The sequence below is a fragment of the Lissotriton vulgaris genome, chromosome 4_1 (assembly GCF_964263255.1).
Source record: "Lissotriton vulgaris chromosome 4_1, aLisVul1.2, whole genome shotgun sequence".
Lineage (NCBI taxonomy): Eukaryota > Metazoa > Chordata > Amphibia > Caudata > Salamandridae > Lissotriton > Lissotriton vulgaris.
This window is the reverse complement of record NC_141691.1, coordinates 602,752,526-602,775,537: the sequence shown is the minus strand read 5'-3', so window position 1 is coordinate 602,775,537 and position 23,012 is coordinate 602,752,526. Positions and strand designations below refer to the sequence as shown.

Sequence of the window (23,012 nt, the reverse complement as noted above, 5' to 3'; positions counted from 1 at the left end):
GGGGGACGCGTGCAGTGTCTTAACACAGCTGCGGGTTACTATTGACTTTCTATGGGAAACAAACAAGTTACAATTTTAAAGATTAAGGGTACAAGGAGGTGAACTGCGATGGAACCCTTCTAGACTAGGACACTTGGAGAGTCAATACCCACGGGAGCACCGGAGTGCTAGTGTTACCTCACCCAGGGAAGCCGGGTGCATAGGTGTCTTTTCGTGTCTGGTTTGGTCATCGCTACCAATTAAGAGCTGCGAACAAGTGCAGCAGGCGACCAGAGGAAAAGTGTCCGGGTGGATCCAAGGGTGGATCGGAGATGTGAATAATCTGAAAGCAGAGGAGACGGAGTCTGGGCCACTAGCCAGTGACCAGGGTGGCGATAGAAAGATGCCGCCAGATGTCGGCTGATTTCAGGTGAAAAGGTGAAGTTTGTCTCTTCAGCCACCAGGTCCGAGAGGAGTAGACGACGACCAGAGGCCGGATTCGAGCTGTCCCACGAAGGATCTAGTTGACTGCGGTGTCGGTATCCGGATTGGACCAAACAAGCCTTGGCAAACGCAACCCACGCAGGATTTCGAGATTGGCTTCGGTGCAGACCAGCAAGGTCTGTGTTACTTCTACTTTGCAGGGAAGTTGGAGCCAGCCTGGAGCAATCAGGAAAGCAAGTAAAATCAAAGGTTGGTCTTCTTGGGGGCTCACTAGCCAACGGATTAGGAACCGCGAAGACGCGTCGAGCTGAAATGCACAAAGCAGGCCCACAGGCCACTTGTGGAGTGTGGGCCTCTGAGCTTCGGTGCAAAAGGTGCTCGGGCTGAGGCTTCAAGCACCCCAATGCACAACTTCGGGATACCTCGGGAAATCAGTGCAGGTAGCAAAATGCAGGATGTCTAACCTCTTTCGTGTCCGCCACAGTTCTTCGCTTTGCTGGGAGCGAAGGTCAGGATCAGAAATGTCTGGAAGTCAGTGTCCTGTGTCGCAGATTCTTCAGGGTCCGCCGGGAGCATCGAAAATGCTCGTTTGAACAGGGTGGTCACTGCTTGACCACAAGGGAGATTTCTTCAGTCTTCCAGTCGAAATGGAGTGTCGAAGGTCCAGGATATATGTTGCAGAATTTCGTCCGGGGTAATCTTAAGTCCTAGGGAGTGGGGTTCTATAGTTCTAGTAAGTTTAGGGGTTGGACTAACTCTAAGGTCCCTCCTATGTGTGGACCTTTGGGGGGGGGGGGGGGGGGGGGTAGTTTGCACCAGAGCTGGGGCGGAGTACCCCAAAAACCGGTTTTAACTGGGAAATGCATGTAGCACCTTGTATGCCCCTGGCAGTGCCTGGAAAGCATTCACTGAATGCAGCCCTCTGTGCCCCAATACACTAAGAGCCTGTCTGGGGAGGTGCCAGCACCTCCCTGGACAGGAAACCTATTGTCCAGGCCTCCCCTGCCAGAGTTTCCTCCAGCAGCAGGAAGGCAGACTCGTGTCTGTGGCAGCAGCATCCATTTTGTGATGCTGAGGCTCTGTTTAACTTTAACCGGGTAAACCAATAACTACACGTCTTTTCCCTCTAGAAGGGTGGAATGCTACCCCTGCCGCCAGAAATGGCAGGTTGGGTAAGATTCCAAAGTGTTTGACACCTTACACGACATTTTGATAAAGCCAAACCAAAGTTAGCATTCACTGCAAGGATTATAATGCACTTAAGAGTATATGGTATATCATAGAACAGCTATAAGGAGATGGTTCCGAAAGCTGCAGAGGGGCTCAGCTCATGCTAGGGCACCCTCTCACATAAAACCAAGCACTCTAACTCCAGGATTGACGAGGTCTGCCATAGGAGTGGCTTATAGGTTCATATTGGTCTATATAGGTATACTATATCTAAGTAAGGGGTGATTACACCACCTTACCCAGGCTGTAAGAACAGACCTGTGGTGTCAGTTTGGAAAGCAAACCAGGGTTGGCACAGTACATGCTGCAGCCCCTGGTAGGCCTAGGGTGCGCCTAAGCCCTGGGTACCTATGGTATACTATACAGGGGCTCACAAGGGTGACCCAGTAACCAATCTGGTATGTACCTAAAGTACATGGTATCAACTTAGAGAGAGAACAGCTGGGCTGTGGGCCTGATTAGCAGGCCCACAGCCAAGAAAACAGAATCACAGCAAAAAGTGGGGGTAACCCAAAGATAACTTGAATGTTTGTTTCAACATCGGAGTTAAAATGATAGTGCAATTCTTTAACACATGCAAGTGCAATTCTTTAACACATGCAAAGTTAGAATGAATATGAAAATTAAAAAAATACCTTCATCTTCTGTTTGATATTCACAGTACTTGCAGTCCTTTTTTCTTCCATTTTAGAACGGACATCTTCCTTGCGAACAATCATTTGTTTAATTTGAGGGCGGTCAATCTCTTTGAATCTTTGAGATCGGTATGCATCAATACTAAATAAAAAAAAATGTGCATATGCATTTGTGAGAATCAGACTGCAGTCTTTCACCATGAAACCTCTGCACAGAACAGTCATTTTAAAGGAGCTTTGGCTATGAGCGATAGCATTTAAAACTATTTACACTGTTGTACCTAGTGGTGGCGAGCACTGACAGAAGTAGAAGAACAGGATAGTAATGAGCATGGAGAAAGCAAGGAAAAGAAACAGTCTGTATTCTGGCTCTCGTTGTCAACCAATAGTTGCCTCTGCCATCTAGTGGTGGCATCCCGAATTGCTCCTATACCCCTTTCTATACAGAGCTTTGCACAGAGGTCGCAAGCAGCACGCTCCCATACTTGCTTGCATATTCACCCCATCCCTATTCCCTGGCAAAGATCGTGGATTGTGAACCGCTTCTCTTTTGCTCACAAATTGCTTTCAAAAAGCTTAATCCTGATTATGTCTTTTATATCCATCAATTTGGCCTTGGTCTCCTTTCAGATTGGGTAGCTCGTTCCACAACATTAATCCATGTGCACTGACATCAGCTGTCTGCACCCACTCACCCGCATAACCTGTGGGGAATTCAGTGTAACACCATCAGTATGAGGTCCCTTTGGAAACGACTCGCCTGCATTCAAACTAAAGAAGGGCCACTTGGAAAATATCTTGGATTTCATCACCAGGAGCAAGAGCACCCTTCTGGAAAGTGAGTCAATCCTCACAGGGCCCTCTACCATCTTCATTGGAGGTCCCCCTGGCAGCCACTTTGCAAGTGGAGCAAGCTAACCTGGAGAGGGTGAAAGTACCACGTTCAAATATTTGTTCCAGACTAACCATATTGTCATGGTCCAATGAAGGTGTGCGTGAAAAGCCTGGAAGCAGAGCACCCCCTTAGGGGTAATTGATCCCAGCTCCTCACAAAGGTCTGTTACCAGCTGCTCTTCTTGCCACAGACTACCATGAGTCGGTGGCAAAATGAGCAGTTTGGAGGTGGGGGGCAGGATTTCCATCAATGCGATCCACATTTCGGTTTCAAACTATTTGAGACGCTCAGAGCCTTACGTTTGAAGAAAGGGACCCTCTGCCTAAAGTTCCTATGAAGCTGCCCCTTCCTCTGGGGCAGCACAGCCTTAGTCTCCTGAGCTGGGCTCTTAGGCTACAGGATCAGAAACCGTCACTGGTCTCGCACACCGAAGCCAAGCAGCAACACTGACCAAGGGGTCCAGGTGACTGCCCCACTTGGTCCCTATGGCATCAGCCTGCCATTCGCAGGTGGACGTTTCAGATCAGTGACTGCCTCACCCAGCCAGACCTTCCAACGGATAGAAGTAATGGCAAACAGGACATCCTTCATCCCACCGGATGCTATAAAAACATGATGGGGAAGGATTTCAAGGTGCTGTTCATTGGGACACTGGCACACCCAGTAGAATATGAGGGCATCTATGGCTTGGGGACCATAAAATCTCCCCAGTAAGATCAGCCTTTGTCATACAAATAGGTCTCAAGAAGATCAGTAGATTTGGAAGAAAGCGTTCAAGGAGCCTGTACTCTCAAAGCGTTTGGATTGCATGTCCTGGACCTCCAAGTACTGACTTTGGGTCTCAGAAATCCCAAGCTCGGTCTCTGGAGGTGGTAACGTTAAGGGCAACCCAACACCCTTCCATGAGCACTAAGAGGCAAAGTGTTTAGAAACAACCGGGAAGACTATTTACACTCCATCGGTCTCTCCCTCAAGCAAGCCAATATCAGGATGGAGGGTTTCACAAAACTGCATACTAGTCTTCATGAGTCAGAATAGTGAATGAGTGGTAGTAGCTGGTTTAAAATGTTATTTTTCAATCCCTCAAACAGGCACCCCTGCCTACATTGTTTCCCCTCTATATGAGACACTGTAGTCATCTGTTCATTTACGCAGAAGCTCACGGGTATCTCTTGCACTCTATAAAACACTCCTGTGTTCCTTTCAACCCCTTGAATGATGCCTACCATGTTTTCTACTGCCAACACTGCACCACACACTGTGCTCACTTTCCCTCAAAACAAATGAATCATTCTCCTATCACTGCTCAAGATCCTGAAATCCTGGATCCAACCAAAAACGGATCTGCACCCTTTCTCCCATACAGAATATTTAATTCACTCAGAGGAAGTTCTTTCACAGCACTCTGCCTGCAGCCTCTCATTTGTTCGAAGGCCTAAATCCTTCTGTTAGAGCACTCTGCATTACTCTCAAGTGGCAATCCCTCTGGTCGCCTTCCAAGCCTTTGGTCTAGAGTTGCTCGTGGTCCCTTCTGGAGGGGGCCTCTTCTGGCAGTTTGAGACAGACTGTTGCCAGGAGTAGCAGTGTAGGTACTGATTTATAGTTTGCAGGCCTTTGTCTAGAGTGGCATTGTGGGCAAAAAATTATAACTGAATTGTGGCCCTAAGCAATTGCGAGTGCCTGAGATTAGTCCAAGCATTCGATACACCTTGTTGTTCTCGTTATTAAATTTAAGATCACTATCCAACACCAGAACAAAATTCATGTTATAAGAATTTAATGGGATCTATTTGTATAGGGAATGTGGATGCTGGGCACTTGGTTTAGATATTGCAGGTGTGATTGAGGGTAATAAAATCCTTAATCTACGTAGAATGTTTTGCACTGGTGGTGGAGTTGTGAAGGGCACCAAACCTGGGTTAAAATCAACGGTATGGTGACGCAAGAAAATCTTTTGAGGAACTTATTCCCATGACTCATTTCTATAGGCCCTGAATCTACTGTGCCTTGGCTAATATGCAAATTTCCTGCTATCTGTAGAAAGTTTAAGTCATCATTTCAAACTAACAAGCAATCTAAGCAGATGTTTTTCTGCAGAGGATAAACAAGGGACATGTACTTACGAAGAGACCACATAACTGGACAATGTTTTAACAGCTTTCCAATATGTGACTGAGCAAACACTAGCCGGGGAATTTAATCAGAGGTCTGACCAACATCTTAAGGGCCAAGAAAAGGAAATGTAAGCTTTTAACAAACATTAAACTTGTTCAAGTGGTAAGGGAGACCACCCATCAAGCAGCCCAGATACACATTTGATACTGATAACTATCTGTCCCTCTAAATTAATGAAAATCACTCTGGTGCAATCGATGGTATGTATTAACCATGCTTAAATTCAGTTTTACACTTTAAAACAATTATTACAAGATCAAGGCATAGGTACCTATGCAGACAAAGTAAATGATATGATTACCAAGAAGAGACAGGGATGTGATATTGCCCAGTTAAGGTAGTATGGGGTATATCTGAAACAGGCTAAAGAAGCCTGATGGAGAAAGAAATTTCACAAACAATCCTCTGCCCCATACCACATGTTGTCCAATTCATGGTGGTTAGAGAGTAACCCAAAACAGGCTGCATCACCAGCTCAATCCTGATGGCACTTGAGTTTTAGGAGGGTCTTGTAAGGTACGTCCTATCAGTTTCAGAACACCTATAATGGTATCAAGAGGCTGCAAAAACTAGTGATGGGCCTGAACCTGATTCGCCTACAAATGATCATACACAGAAAGAACCTGTTACCCCACCATCATGTGCACATCACACCAAAACCATGTGTGGTAATGCACTGGCAAAACAACAACATTGTCACGCAACACATCAACATAGCATCTATAACTATGCAGCTATAATTAGCATGACCATTATGTAAACTCACAGGCACATCGTAAAACATTGGCCATAGGTTACGATTCTTGAATTTAGAAAAAATATGATACCACAGGCAAGTATACAACAGTTGAAGAGTCCTGTGGCACACCCACCTATAAACATAACACACCACAAAGATATTTCAGGGACAAACCGTTTTAAATCTGAACACAGTACAATCTTCCTACACTTGACATACAACTGAACACAAAAAAACAATAGACCATCATATGTTTCCAGAGCTGCATGAATGGCCCTCCAGATATAAAATGACCTAACATGCAATAACAATGGGGGTGGTCACTATAGAAATAACATAATGCCATCAGGCCATCAAGTTTTCATTTCTTGCACTAGTTGGACCTTATTGCTCTTATACTACACACAAGGAGATCACTGGTGTATGTTCAACCTGGCTAAGGAAGTTGTGCAATAGAAACTGCGGACATCCAGGGACTCTGACATGGGTAAATACCGTAAGAACAGCTATGCAGCTGTAGTGGTGCCTCAAGTACAAGCACTTCAAGCCGGAGGCTAAAGATAAAGTAATTAACCTCTGCTTGGATAGAAAGAATATGTTGCATGTCTAGACACATGAGATCATACAGCAGAAGATAGGCATACACCCACAGTCAATTCACTGCCATGTAGGTTGCACTGGTCACAAAATACCTCTCAGCAAACCTCTTCCATGCATGGTCTCAGGTGACAGCCTCCAAGTTTCGATGTGAGGTCTACTACCACCAGTGAATTCAGAAAATAAAAAAGTCACCAGTGTAATTAAAATGGCAAAGATTGGCTGTGTGTTACTGTTGCTATGGGGTCCACCATCCAGGCCAACTCTGCCCTAGTTGGGCTGTCCATAATGTCTGAAGGAGATTGAGAGGACAATTTGAAGACAATAAGCCATCACCCCCCCCCCCCCCCACCTGTTGAAAGCTGTGGGTGTATGCTCTGAGCGCTTATGTGCCCATCCTAAAGGAGCACCTAAAATCCCTCCGGTTTAAGGAAGGTTTCCGACACTACCAGTACCAGATGCTATTACTTGGTTTCAATGCCACAACTGGTCTCTACATAAAGATACTGGTCCTCAGCAGCAGCCTTCCTGCATTATTACACATACCTAGCAAATGTCTCATATAGGTGTCCTCCACAGAAGGTGTTGCCTGCATTATGTTCAAAACTGGAGACTCTACATAAGAAATTAGAGTTCCTCCATTACTGCTGCCAGCTGTGTGGTAGGTCCTAAAGAACACATTGCGCCCATTTTTAGCCACTGAGGAAGACAGATTAACTGATGTGCTAAGAGCTTTTACGCACCCTGCACATCATGAAATAAGGCTGTATGCATGTTGCACCTCAAGCAGGAAAAGTGATCAGCCCACACCAAGTCCAGCTTTCACACTACTCACAAGATGAGAAAGAACCTTGGTATTTTGTAACTATGGAGCCAACATATTCATTATAAATCACTAATTCTAATCAGCATAATAGGTAATGAATATAATGAATGCTGACCTTAGAAGACAATTGAAGGATTCAAACTAAGCTCTTAAATTGTAGTTACCTATACAGCAAGTTCTGATCTTCAGCTACAGAGTCTAAACTGTCTCCAGACGAAGCTCTGGGCACACGTGTCCGCTGAAACTTTCCAGATTTAGGGCTGTCACATGATGTACTGCTAGTCTCCAGAGTTCTACTTGAAGGGGACAGTAAAGCCTACAACGAAAAACACATCAAAACATACACATATAATTTTTAAAGGTTTCTCTTACTACAGTTTCATGTTAACATCTCAAATATCGGGTGATGATTCAGGATATCACAAAGCGCAGAACAGCAATGCACAAGAGTACATTTAAGCAGAATTACTGTTTTAATAAGGGGTAACTTATGGAAAATTACTGTACCAAATTACATCAAGTTACAATAAAGTTCTTAATGAAAGAAAGTTGCACAAAAATTAAAGTTGTTGAGATAAAAGATTAGTATATTTCCAAAAGAAACCTGGAGAGAAATGATGGACAGTGAACTTGAAAGTAGAGATGAAAGAGGACAGAGGGGTTAGATTTGACAGATTGTGGAGTGCATGTGACAGTTTGAGAGCACTGTCAGAAAGTTATCATAAGCAAGAGGAAATGCACTTTTGTGAAGGTGAGAAAAAGAACAGAAAAGGGGAGAGAAAGCTAACCAGAAACAACCATGAGTTACGAAGAAAGGCATGGGAAGTATTGGGATATTGTGAAATACCTCTTGCAGGTAATGCATGTGTTAAAGGTAGATCAACTATAAGGGTGCTATGAGTTGTGGAGTGGAACTCGAGATTATGCGGATGTTCCTTGCAGCACTACTATTTTGAACTACAAATGAGTAACATACAATGTCAGAAAACTGCCTACAACAATATATTTTTAGACACGTTCCCCAAATATTCACGTTCAGTTATTTATATTTTTTTTAAATAAATACAAGGCATTCCTAAAGGCGAAACCTATTGTTAGGTGAACCACCCTAACATGCAAAACAAAGTCTGCTACAATGCCTCTGTGAAGCAAGGACACATCTATTAAATAAAGTAAATTCCTCCAACCTACACTGTTCTACAACCGCCGACAAATACAAATTTACAGTGCAAAACTGATAAATGGTTGTATGATAGAACAATAACCAACGGAACTGCAGTCTTAACAACGATGCCTTAACCACGACAAAGTCTAAACCACTAAAGCTTTAACAACAACTAGTCCAAGTTTTAGCCCCTTCAAACTTTTAGTGGCAAAAGAAAACAGCATTGCATCTTGTTTTTTTGAAAGTCCTGATGCCTACACATTTCGAAGCCTCATGCTTCTTCCAGGGCAAAACGTGAAAATGCAGCAGCACCTGACCAACACAGTCCCCTGTATGCTCCTTGATTTATAGGCTTCCGGTGTGCCTCCCACAATGGTATGCATTTCCGCAGGGAGAGAGAGAGGAGAGAGCGAGAGGGGCATGGAGCTGTAGAGTTTGTGTTGACAAACTCCCAGCCCATGTATTTAAAAATGGCTTCACTGCACTTACAATGTATGTGAATGACAAAGACACTGAAGTGGGATACTGCTCATGCAGCTATGTCCTCACCTGTGGTATGGTGCACCCTGCCTTAGGGGTGCAAGTCCTGCTAGAGGGAGGACTTATCCTTGCCTGTTCTGCAGACTTGACAAACGTCCCCCAAAGCCCCTCGGACATCACATACTACAAAGTGCCAGCTAGCACATGCTTCCGGTTGCAAGCTCAGGTCCCTCAGATTCTCACATCCCCAGTAGTTCTCACGTTATGGCACCCCTGGTGGGCCGCTGATCTTTATAAGCACACTCCTCTGCAGTGTGATTACTGCAAACGGTAGGACAGTCCTTTTCCCAACCGACGAGAACTTCCACCCGTTTCCGCCACACCCTGCGCAGTCCTTACGATCTCATGGAAATAGAGAGATCCTTTCTGTCCCGAGATCTCGTGGACAGGAGGCCAGCCAACCGGCCCTTGGAGAGCGCTTGGGGACTGAGGTTCCGTAACGATCGTAAGTGGTGTTTTTGACTCGCACGAACATGGTCTAGTCTGGTATCTATGAACCGCAAATGACGAGTTTAGTGGGTGTACGCGGTTTCGCTGTGCTAGCCTAAACCGTTCGTTTGTTTCGTGGGTTTCTCCATCTGTACCCACGGGTTCCATCTTAGATACGACATCCATTTTGTTTCTTGCCCTCAAGTAGCCAGCGAACGGACGCTGTCTGCTTCGCGACCCTGGGATTCCAAAGACTTTTGCGGAAGACACGTTTCCTTTGAAAGTGTCTTTATGATGAGGGGGATGACACTAAGGCAGATGGCTCCGCTCGAGGCACATCTTGCCGTGCCGGTCTATTGCCTTAGTCGTGCATCTCATTAGGCATGTCCCTTTGATGCCTGCAGCTCGTGTTTCCCGATACCACCCCTTTTACACCCTTTCCGATCTCCCCACTGTTTCTGCCTTCCTCTGCACCTGTCTCTGTTCCTTCTTCGATCTGTTTACTGCCAATTGGAATGTACTAATGGTGGGAAGATGGGTTTTTACAGTTGGGAACCACCAAATGTTTCCGTACTTATGTTCCGGGCCCTGAATACATGAAAGCACCCCCTTCTGGTGATTACGATGGTGTTAGAACTGGCTATTTCTGGTAGGCTAAGGCTGACGCCAAAGCAAGGCAGAAACCACCAATCTAGTCAGGGCAAGGAAGTCACACGCCAAGATAACCCCTGCTCACCCCCTTGGTAGCTTGGCACGAGCAGTCTAGGCTAAACTCGAAGGCAATGTGTAAAGCATTTGCGTCAGCGCACAATAGCAACAACATACTAGGTACACCACAAAAGAGACTCCACACAAGGTTATTATAAAAATACCTTTTGTATTGTAAAAGCACATCAGACAAAATCACACATATACATGGTGCCAATTGGCACGGGCAATATTCACATGGGATTATTCACAAGACAGGGCCACAAGGGCCACTGTCATATTCAACACTTTCCGAAATAGAAATACTTGTCAGAAATTAGAATAAGCATATAAAATCACTGTAGCACAAAGTAACAGTTATGAATCACATCCAGTAACTACTGGGAACAGGTAAGTACACACTACGCAACCCTAAACACCTTAGGAGCATGTCACGCAGGTACCCAGGACCTCACTAGGACCACCTGTACTAGAAAGAACAACCACCTAAGGATGAAATCCACTTAGGGGTATAGCTCAAAACACACTACCCATGATGCATGAATATACATTCAGAGGAGTAGTAAAGAAAGAAAACACATGATGTATAGACCTACACATTCAGCGGTGTTAAGGACAGAGCACATGATGCAATTAAAATACATTCAGGGGTGCAGCGCAAGAAGACACATGATAACTAAACATTCAGAGGTGTAGCGCAAGAAGAGAAAGACACATAATGCATGAAACATTCAGAGGTGTCAAAGTAATAACATAGCGCAAAAATCACATGAGGCCTAAAAACCTTCAGAGGTGCAGGAATAACACATGATGCAAGAAATCACATTCAGAGGTGCAATAACCATATGATTGCGCACAAACTCACATAAGCCACCACCTGTGGCAGTCCCTAGGCCAATGGCCTTGTTGGGGCTCAGACGCCCTAAGTCTCAGTGTCAGGGTGCGCTGCCATGCAGCGCCAGTCTCAAAGTTCAAAAAGCCTAAACGTGGCAGGTGCCCACTAAGTGCTGGGCACCTGGAGAACAATAAAACTGCGACAGGGTCCTCACTGACCCTTGGGCGCAAACTGCGCCATGCTGGAGCCACACAGGCTCTAAAACAGACACTGTGGCCAAACGTTGGAGCCCTCAGGCTCTGCAGACAATGCCCCCTCGAGCCTTCTCATGGCTCTGGACAACGTTGGGGCGACCCACTGCCAGCCGGGGCCGCCCTTGAAGCCCTCGTGGCTTCGGACACAACTGGGCCACTTTAGGGACGGGCAACGACAATATGCCCCGATATGCCCCCTTCGTTGGAGTCCCACTCGGGGAACACAAAGACATAAAATGCCCCCTGCCCCTCTTGGGGCTCTCAACCGTTGGGGCGACCCTCTGCCAATCGGGGCCGCCCTGACTCTGTGCCTCAATTAGCACCCTCACGAAGAAATGCGGACCCTCAAGAGCCCCTCGCGGGCTCTGGGCTCACGGTGGGGCGACCCACTGCCATTCGGGGCCGCCCTTCCTTGGTGCCTCGACCGGCACCACGAGAACCCCTCTGCTCCCTCACGGAGCAGCAGCATCACGGAGCCCCCCAGCCCTCTGGACTCACCGGGCTGTTCTCGGCGGGGGCTCTTCTCGGCAGGCCGTCCTCGCGCTCCTCCTCCTCGTCCGGTACGTTCTCAGGCCTCAGACGCTCCCCGCCCTCCAGCGCTCACTCGCGCTCTGGCCCGGCCGGTCTCAGGCAGCTCTCCGCCCGCTCTCCGTCCTTCAGTGAGCAGCGGGGAGCAGAGACGGCAGGCCGGGGCTGAGAGCACTCGCTGGATTCCCTCGGCGAGGTCGGCAGTCTTTCCCGGTCCCGGCGAGGATGAGGCGGCTCTCGAAGGGGTCCCGATGGCAGGGACCAATCCTGTCGCGGCACAGGGGGCGAGCCTCCAGCAGCACCCGGGAGTCAGCCAATGGCAGTGCGGCTCCCGGGCAGGTGAACAATGACGCTCCGCTACTTCGTCCATTCACGGCCCACCACGCGGATGACGCTGCGCCGCACGGGCCAATCCCGTCGCGGCCCCTTCGTAGTTTGTTTTGCTACAAGGCAGATCGAGGTGGGCACTCGTAATTGATTAAATCCATGCAGGCAGGAATCTTCAGCGCGTCCAGCGCTATACACGAGCATGAAAGCGCTCCTAAGCGCTAGGAAGTCCTGAGAAAGCGCTCTCAAGCGCTTGGGGAAACTGACGCGCTCCAAAGCGCTAGACAGCAGGCAGAGCGCTCCCAGGCGCTCAGGGGGAAGCACAGCGCCTCCAGGCGCTAGAAATCACTCCAGCGCTCTCCTCAGGAAAAAGGCAGCTTCTCCATGCTGCCAAGGTCCCAGAGCTTCCCCAGGGGCAAAGCCAAGTCCCCCCTTCAGCCCAGGCAGGGCAGAAGGGTCCCCCAGGAGTCCAGGAATCCAGGCACCCAGGGGCTGGGCAGCGCCCACCCCTGGTAGATCCAAGTCAGCCACAAGAGCCAGAACAAGAACAACCTGGAAGGAGACTCATCCCCTTCTTATAGCCAGAAATGCCTTTGAAGTACTTCGTGCAAGGGACCCTGAGTGCTGGAATGTTTCTGGTTTACGTCTTTCCTGACAGCTTCAGGGCCAGAGGTGACAGTGAGCCGTCAGGAAGGAGAGCTAGCAGGGTGGCCGACAGGCACGGCCCAGCACCACCAGACGCTCTTTCCTCCCATCCCTGACAGCAGAGGGGCCTTTCATCCACGGCTGACTCAGACCCCCTCCTCTGGGGCCTTGCAGACCCTGCAGACCCTGTCCTACTCAAACCGGACGGTCCATCCACCAGCAGGTCCAGGCACTCCTGGGCAGACTCACCAGCCAATCAAACGCTAGCACCAACTTACACAATTATGCCAACTTCCAAAAGTGGTACTTCTAGACTAGACACAGTCATGCTGCATACATCATTTTGCAGCATTCATTCTCACGAGTTCACACATATCAAACTCGACCCTGCACTCCCCACGCATCAGGAATCTACCATGGGCATACATATTCCCCATTCATTCCTATGGGAGGGCAGGTCACTCACTCTTCATACAGAGAGCTCCAGCACTTTACACTGTACCACAGTGAAAAAAGTGCGCAGAGGCCTAGAATCACCCACACCAGGTTCCAGTAACAGGCTAGGAAAAAGCAAAAAGTCTAGGGGTGAACCTGCCCAAAGGGCCGGGTCCAACACAGCCCCCTTCCAGCCAAAACGCAGGGTAGACCAATCACTCCACTGATGGGCTTCACTGCTTTGGGCGACAAAAACCACGGACACGGACCTGCCCGGCAGGGACAACCCTCTGGTTTTTCGCCACTCTGAACCTACCTGGTTACCTCTAAACAATAACTCTCTGACACAACTAGGACACCCCACTGGTACTCCCTAGTCATCCACAGCCAAGACCATCCAAATCACAGGTCCTAACCAATCCACAGAGCGGGGGGCCATAACCCCTGGCACCCAATAGCCATTCTCCACTCTCTCTCTCAGTGTAGCTACAACTACCACTGATCCAACAACCTAGGGTCCACACCCCCAAGCTGACCAGAGATCTCGGGTAAGAATGCCCCACCCTACCTCTACTTCTGGGTTTCCGCACCCTCACAGAGAAGCATTCACCAGAACACAAGTCCCCTACCAGATCAGGACCTCACTCCGTCACTGGTCTACCACCTGGAAACTATTCCACTTCTGAGGTACAAAGCACACAGCACAGTCCCTCTTCAAGCAGGTGGGGGGACACAGTCCACAGCAAAGCCCCCTTTCCTCTACCTTAGTGCAAACAACAAACTGCAGGTGGGCCCCAGACCACACAGCTAGGGCAGCCCCCTCAGTCTCTTCAGCTGATCCACTCGGGCAGAGATTCCTCTTGACCTAGAAGTTTCCTAATCTCCCAACCTAAGATCTAAACCCTCAGGTTGCACCGGGGTCAGAAGTAAGGACACCGTCCCTCTGCACCCCCTTCCAGTTCCATTACTACAGGCCCAGTATGTCTCCGGCTAGACAGAGCACACGCCAGCGGCGTATCAGCGACACACACTCCTCCAGTACTCCCTATCACAGGGTGATTCTCAGTATGTCCCAGGCTAGACAGAGCACACGCCAGCGGCGTATCAGTGACACACTCTCCTTCAGTACTCCCTATCACAGGGTGATTCTCAGTATGTCCAAGGCTAGACAGAGCACACGCCAGCGGCGTATCAGTGACACACTCTCCTTCAGTACTCCCTATCACAGGGTGATTCTCAGTATGTCCAAGGCTAGACAGAGCACACGCCAGCGGCGTATCAGTGACACACTTTCCTCCAGTACTCCTCCCAGGTCAGGCCACAACCCCAACCCGGCTTTCCAACCCTCCTCGGGGAACGACCTCCAGAGGCCCCACAAATGGGCAAGCACTCTAGACGGGCAAATGCTCAGCGAGCCAGGACTTCTGCACCCTCCACTTAAGACTGGTGCTGCCCCACACCAGGACCGCCGGAGTTCTGGTTACAGACACTCCCCGTCCTCTAGACACAGGAAGATCCTCCTCAAATGACCTGTATGTACAGCCTAGGCCCCTGACCTGGCGCTCCCTTAGGGAACCCTCCGGGCCCTGAGATAAGGTTTCAGGCCAACGTGGGACACACCGTCCCACACTCACTCCGCCTCCACTGAGACAGGACGTGAGCCCCTACACCCCTACCATCCTAATGGGATCTAGCTGGGCTACACATGAAACTCTTCACCTACACAGGATCATCAGACACACAAGCCACTGCTTTTAGAATCACTCCCTAATGCCACTGCAAGACATCTAGCACACCGCCAGACATCCACCTTCTTGTCCAGTTCCTCTGCAGGACCTCCTGCACACCACCAGAGGTACACCTCTCATGCAAGCTCTTTTACAAAAAGAAAACTCACACCAACTCCTCCAGTTCAGCACATAACTCATGCGCACACTCCCCCCCCCTCGGACCGGTAAGGTAGTTTTTACCACCCCTGATCACTCAACCTGACCACACGTGACACAGGTACCAAACTCTGGGAGCGGGGAATGGGAGTTAACACACTGGACACATTAAAGCTGCCACCACTGGATCCTACCACACTGGGGAATCCAGACACACACACTACACTCAGGGAATAACCACCCCCCTGAGCTAGTCTTTTCTCCTCACACTCCTTCTCTCTCCTATCTACCCACACACACACACATGGGGATAGGATTTGGGATTGGACACTGGACCCAGCAAGGGATTCCTAATCTATGGGAACCTCCCCCTCTACTGGCGTCCCGCCCTGTCACTTTCTCCCATCTGCCGCTAAACATAAAGCGCAGAAACACATTTGAAAATGACACTCTTGAGGAAAAAAATCAAAACAATAATCCCAAACATGTGACTATCTGAAAAAACAATTGCAGAGTTTTGTAATGTAGCCAGTTGTCGCTATGGCACTTCGCAAACACAAGTTCCAAATCCGCACCGCTGACCCACCAATGTTAGAACTGGCTATTTCTGGTAGGCTAAGGCTGACGCCAAAGCCAGGCAGAAACCACCAATCTAGTCAGGGCAAGGAAGTCACACGCCAAGATAACCCCTGCTCACCCCCTTGGTAGCTTGGCACGAGCAGTCTAGGCTAAACTCGAAGGCAATGTGTAAAGCATTTGCGTCAGCGCACAATAGCAACAACATACTAGGTACACCACAAAAGAGACTCCACACAAGGTTATTATAAAAATACCTTTTGTATTGTAAAAGCACATCAGATAAAATCACACATATACATGGTGCCAATTGGCACGGGCAATATTCACATGGGATTATTCACAAGACAGGGCCACAAGGGCCACTGTCATATTCAACACTTTCCGAAATAGAAATACTTGTCAGAAATTAGAATAAGCATATAAAATCACTGTAGCACAAAGTAACAGTTATGAATCACATCCAGTAACTACTGGGAACAGGTAAGTACACACTACGCAACCCTAAACACCTTAGGAGCATGTCACGCAGGTACCCAGGACCTCACTAGGACCACCTGTACTAGAAAGAACAACCACCTAAGGATGAAATCCACTTAGGGGTATAGCTCAAAACACACTACCCATGATGCATGAATATACATTCAGAGGAGTAGTAAAGAAAGAAAACACATGATGTATAGACCTACACATTCAGCGGTGTTAAGGACAGAGCACATGATGCAATTAAAATACATTCAGGGGTGCAGCGCAAGAAGACACATGATAACTAAACATTCAGAGGTGTAGCGCAAGAAGAGAAAGACACATAATGCATGAAACATTCAGAGGTGTCAAAGTAATACAATAGCGCAAAAATCACATGAGGCCTAAAAACCTTCAGAGGTGCAGGAATAACACATGATGCAAGAAATCACATTCAGAGGTGCAATAACCATATGATTGCGCACAAACTCACATAAGCCACCACCTGTGGCAGTCCCTAGGCCAATGGCCTTGTTGGGGCTCAGACGCCCTGAGTCTCAGTGTCAGGGTGCGCTGCCATGCAGCGCCAGTCTCAAAGTTCAAAAAGCCTAAACGTGGCAGGTGCCCACTAAGTGCTGGGCACCTGGAGAACAATAAAACTGCGACAGGGTCCTCACTGACCCTTGGGCGCAAACTGCGCCATGCTGGAGCCACACAGGCTCTAAAACAGACACTGTGGCCAAACGTTGGAGCCCTCAGGCTCTGCAGACAATGCCCCCTCGAGCCTTCTCATGGCTCTGGACAACGTTGGGGTGACCCACTGCCAGCCGGGGCCGCCCTTGAAGCCCTCGTGGCTTCGGACACAACTGGGCCACTTTAGGGACGGGCAACGACAATATGCCCCGATATGCCCCCTTCGTTGGAGTCCCACTCGGGGAACTCAGACATAAAATGCCCCCTGCCCCTCTTGGGGCTCTCAACCGTTGGGGCGACCCTCTGCCAATCGGGGCCGCCCTGACTCTGTGCCTCAATCGGCACCCTCACGAAGAAATGCGGACCCTCAAGAGCCCCTCGCGGGCTCTGGGCTCACGGTGGGGCGACCCACTGCCATTCGGGGCCGCCCTTCCTTGGTGCCTCGACCGGCACCACGAGAACCACTCTGCTCCCTCACGGAGCAGCAGCATCACGGAGCCCCCCAGCCCTCTGGACTCACCGGGCTGTTCTCGGCGGGGGCTCTTCTCGGCAGGCCGTCCTCGCGCTCCTCCTCCTCGTCCGGTACGTTCTCAGGCCTCAGACGCTCCCCGCCCTCCAGCGCTCACTCGCGCTCTGGCCCGGCCGGTCTCAGGCAGCTCTCCGCCCGCTCTCCGTCCTTCAGTGAGCAGCGGGGAGCAGAGACGGCAGGCCGGGGCTGAGAGCACTCGCTGGATTCCCTCGGCGAGGTCGGCAGTCTTTCCCGGTCCCGGCGAGGATGAGGCGGCTCTCGAAGGGGTCCCGATGGCAGGGACCAATCCTGTCGCGGCACAGGGGGCGAGCCTCCAGCAGCACCCGGGAGTCAGCCAATGGCAGTGCGGCTCCCGGAAAGGTGAACAATGACGCTCCGCTACTTCGTCCAATCACGGCCCACCACGCGGATGACGCTGCGCCGCACGGGCCAATCCCGTCGCGGCCCCTTCGTAGTTTGTTTTGCTACAAGGCAGATCGAGGTGGGCACTCGTAATTGATTAAATCCATGCAGGCAGGAATCTTCAGCGCGTCCAGCGCTATACACGAGCATGAAAGCGCTCCTAAGCGCTAGGAAGTCCTGAGAAAGCGCTCTCAAGCGCTTGGGGAAACTGACGCGCTCCAAAGCGCTAGACAGCAGGCAGAGCGCTCCCAGGCGCTCAGGGGGAAGCACAGCGCCTCCAGGCGCTAGAAATCACTCCAGCGCTCTCCTCAGGAAAAAGGCAGCTTCTCCATGCTGCCAAGGTCCCAGAGCTTCCCCAGGGGCAAAGCCAAGTCCCCCCTTCAGCCCAGGCAGGGCAGAAGGGTCCCTCAGGAGTCCAGGAATCCAGGCACCCAGGGGCTGGGCAGCGCCCACCCCTGGTAGATCCAAGTCAGCCACAAGAGCCAGAACAAGAACAACCTGGAAGGAGACTCATCCCCTTCTTATAGCCAGAAATGCCTTTGAAGTACTTCGTGCAAGGGACCCTGAGTGCTGGAATGTTTCTGGTTTACGTCTTTCCTGACAGCTTCAGGGCCAGAGGTGACAGTGAGCCGTCTGGAAGGAGAGCTAGCAGGGTGGCCGACAGGCACGGCCCAGCACCACCAGACGCTCTTTCCTCCCATCCCTGACAGCAGAGGGGCCTTTCATCCACGGCTGACTCAGACCCCCTCCTCTGGGGCCTTGCAGACCCTGCAGACCCTGTCCTACTCAAACCGGACGGTCCATCCACCAGCAGGTCCAGGCACTCCTGGGCAGACTCACCAGCCAATCAAACGCTAGCACCAACTTACACAATTATGCCAACTTCCAAAAGTGGTACTTCTAGACTAGACACAGTCATGCTGCATACATCATTTTGCAGCATTCATTCTCACGAGTTCACACATATCAAACTCGACCCTGCACTCCCCACGCATCAGGAATCTACCATGGGCATACATATTCCCCATTCATTCCTATGGGAGGGCAGGTCACTCACTCTTCATACAGAGAGCTCCAGCACTTTACACTGTACCACAGTGAAAAAAGTGCGCAGAGGCCTAGAATCACCCACACCAGGTTCCAGTAACAGGCTAGGAAAAAGCAAAAAGTCTAGGGGTGAACCTGCCCAAAGGGCCGGGTCCAACAGATGGGAACCAAGTTGTAAACCTTTGTGTACCATGTTAACCTATGAGAGAAATGTGTATAAAAGGAGCGACCCACAGTAGCAATTCGAATCAGGCTCCGTGAACCTACATGCTATGTACTTCTCGTGACTTCTGTGTTCCCTGCAGTAAATAAACCTTGAATCTTTGACGCCGAAGGAAGTGTCCCGTGTCTCTCATTTGTACGCCGGAACAGGTTACCCACGAAGGTTTCAGGTGTTGTCCCCTGGCACCGCTGGGTCTTAGAATAACCCAGTCCTTCAGTTGGCACCGTTGGGGCTGCATCAGTGGTACCTGTCCAAGCCCGACGATCGTGAGGAACTTCGTGTGAAATCTCCGAGAGAAGGTGCACCCCGCTTCATCGATCCTGTTGTCGAAACAAGTGGCCCGACGACTTTTCCCGCGAAGATTCCCGCCTCCTGACGGCTGCGACGGACTGCTGCCCTGACTGTAGACCTGTTTTGGCGCCTGGCGTAGACCTTGGTACAGCGAGACGATTGACGGGCCTTCCTGGTGACGCCATCGATCCTTGAGTTAAGTATTTGTGGGTCGCTCCCAGAGTCCTTAGTTGTGGTTGCTTAGTTGTTGCATGGTTCCATTGCATTTGTGGTTCTTAGTACTTGGTTCTTTGTTGTGATATTTGACGTCTGCAGCCGCCAAAAACCGAGGGTTTTTGCTCTTTGCAGGGACCTGGTAAATCCCGTAACCCTTGAAGTTTGTGAAACTCGGCTAGTGTGCAAGATGCCTGGCCGCAGTACTTTGTTCAGCTGTTTTTGACGTTGTGGTACGGATTCCCGACGGGAGGACTCGTGTCCGATACCTCCGGTTGGAACTCCAACTTATGAGCTCTATAGTAAGCACGGGTTAGGTCCGATTACCTTTAATGAATATTGGATTCGCTATACTAAAAAGGATGGTGTCCTTAGTTGGCCACCTCATGGTAGTTTCGAGACCCCGATTTTAGATAACCTTGAGGCTAAATTGTTTAAGAAAAAATCAAGGCCGGCCATGTTTGATGCCTTTCTGTTATGGCGTAAAGAAGCCAAACAAAAAGAAATCAGACTGTTCAAACGTAATCAGAGAGATGGAGTTTCTACCACGGTAAGAAAAGCGGAGCAATTTCAGCGAGATAAGGAGGAAAAGGAAAAGGAAGTTTGATAGACTTCAGCGCATGTCTGTAGATAAATGTTATCCCGCTTTACCGACGGGTACTGATAAGAAAGAGGAATCAGTTGAGGACCCCGTACTGTCCTATCTTTTGAAGTCACCACCTCCGTACGCACAGGGTACCACAGCTCCTGTGGTTCCTCCTGTACCTGCTCTTGTACCTGTTCCTCAACCTGTTCCCGTGCTTCCGACTGTTCCTGCTCCTTTGCCTACTTCTGTTCCTACTGCTCCTCCGCTTGTACTTCCTCATACTCCTGCTCCCGCTGCTACTCCTGTCCTACTTACTTCTGCTGTTTCCTCTGTTCCCGATTCTTCTCTTATTAGTCCCCTAAGTTATACTTCTCCATCTACCCGACGTCGTACTCCTTTAGTTGCTGCTAACTTTTTCAATTCTCTTGGACCTATTTCTGAGTCCGCTGGTTCGGACGGTCCTCAAAGACGTAGTCAGCTTCCCGGTAATAGGGAACGTGCCGCACTGTATAATATGGCGATGGCTTGGATGAAATACCCCATTAGGAATCCTCCACGTTCGGTATTGAATACGTTTTGTCAATTCAATATACCGACACAAAGATACGTTTTTGAAGAAATGTGCAAGGTTTTACGTGACCAAATATCGGCTGATGCATCCGACGATGTAATGACTGCTTTGACTAATCTACAGCTCCAGTTTTCGAGCGGAATGATAGTAGATTCTAATGTTCGACGCGCTGTTGAGCAGTTGTCATCTTTTCGTCCCTCTATAATGCCTCGAGCGTTATTCGTAGAAGACATTGAGGGACCGTTAGAAGCACCTGTTCAGTATCCCATGCGTGAAGTTCCACCAGTGTGGATGCCAGGTGATGATACTCAAGCTCCACCAGTCTTGCCACATTTCCGGAGGGTGTGGATCCATCTTCCATGGAAACGATCAGAAGTTTTGCAGGTAAAGCAATCTTTGCCTGACCCTCGCAAAAATCCTGCAGGGTATTATAAAGAATTATCGCAGCTCATAGATGCTACGATAATGAATCTTGCCGATATCTATATGCTGTTTGGCAATGTCGTACCGCAACCGGTATGGGCAAAGATTCGTCAGGAAAATCATGCAAACGAATTAGGTGGTGATTGGGCTGCTCTTATAGCGGCTGATGGTTTGCAAGTTGGTGGTGCTAAACCTGAACAGTTGATTGCTGATCTCCCTCAGAGAATAATTACCCTAATGAAAACACTTATGCCAGCTATGAAGGTGAATTGGGATAAGTTGTCCGCTTGCAAACAGAAGGACGAGAGTGTCTCTGATTTCTTTACGAGATTTGAGGAGGCATTCATCGATCATAGTGGTCAGGATATGGGTACCGAGGGTGGTCAGAGGTTGTTCGTGGACAAATTTGTCTCTAACTTGTTGCCTGACTTGAGCAACAAATTGAAAAATTCTGAGTGCGTGGGCTGTCTCTACTTCTGCTCAAATATTGGCTACGGCACAGCATTATGAGAATAGGGAGAAAGAAGAAAATGATCGCGCCGATAAAAAGACGAAAGAACTCAAAACTAAAGTGTTGTTGCAGCAGGCGTATCCTCCGCGTTCGAATCAGAATGATTCACAGCAGCGTAATCGATCGCAGCCTCAGTCTAATAGATCACAATCTCGAAATGACTCCTCTTCGCAGAGATCTTCGTTGGGGTACAATCAGTGTGCCTATGGTAGACATGAGGGTCATTTGAAATTCGATTGTCCAGTCTTACGTGATCGAAATAGTGGCAGTGCATCTAGAGGAGGTCGTAGTGGTCCGCAACAGGCATCACGTGGTAGAGGTCGGGGTGCTCAAAATGATCGTTCAGATAATTCATCAGATTCAAACAATTGTTTTGATCAACGTGGATCATCGCAAGGAAGATCTGCGCAGTACAATGTAGATGATTATTACGTCGATCAGGGAACTGACGACGGTAATTACTAGGATAGCCATAGACAAGGAGAGGGAGTAGTATCAGTTCCGGTTGATCAGAGAGGGCCTTACGTCGCAGTTGCCACCTCGGGCGTCGTTGAGCCTTTTCTGTTGGACACTGGTGCAGCGAAAAGTTCTATCATGCATTCGAAACTCCCTGGCGCACCTTTGTCTGGCTTAACAAATGTTTCCGTTGGATTCTGTGGCGCCCCCGTTAGCAATCCAGTTTCGCGCCCTTTGCCTCTTACCATTGGGCCTCGTAAGCTGCAAGCTCCTTTGATTTTGACCACTGGTTGTGGTGAAAATCTCTTGGGCCTGGATTTGCTAAAACGTCTGTATGCGACTTTGTATTGTTCTCCTGCGGGAGTAAAGCTTACTTTGGGTGAGAGAGGTATCTCTCCAATGTACTTGTCACTCGATAAGCTTCCACCGGAATGGAGTTCTCTTCCTGCATCTTTGTGGGCAACAGGTCCCAATGACGTGGGCCTGCTTGACATCTCCCCTTATGTCGTTCACTTGAAGTCTAACGTGCGACTGCCACATATTCCCCAGTATCTTATCTCTCTTGACGGTGAACGAGCTTTGTTAACAATCATCTACGATTTGATCGAGAAAGATGTCATTGAGGAGACTCGGGGAAACGTGTGCAACAGCCCTGTACTGCCCATTTTGAAACGTACTGACCCTTCGAAACCACCTGTTTATCGTTTTGTTATCGATTTACGGGAGGTGAATAAAATTGTGATTCCTCAGTTCC

The 23,012-nt window shown here is 49.2% G+C and overlaps 1 protein-coding gene across 2 annotated transcripts in view; it reads right to left on the bottom strand.

Annotated features, from left to right (window-relative positions):
• Positions 1-23,012, bottom strand: part of ANLN (anillin, actin binding protein) — a 256,636-nt gene that overhangs the window by 135,830 nt on the left and 97,794 nt on the right. For both annotated transcript variants that reach the window (XM_086964829.1, XM_086964830.1), the window contains exons 11-12: positions 7,685-7,836; positions 2,289-2,430 (exon numbers count right to left, since the gene is read on the bottom strand). In XM_086964829.1, coding sequence (XP_086820955.1) covers positions 2,289-2,430; positions 7,685-7,836 — 294 coding nt within the window. The remainder of the gene's footprint in view (positions 1-2,288; positions 2,431-7,684; positions 7,837-23,012) is intronic.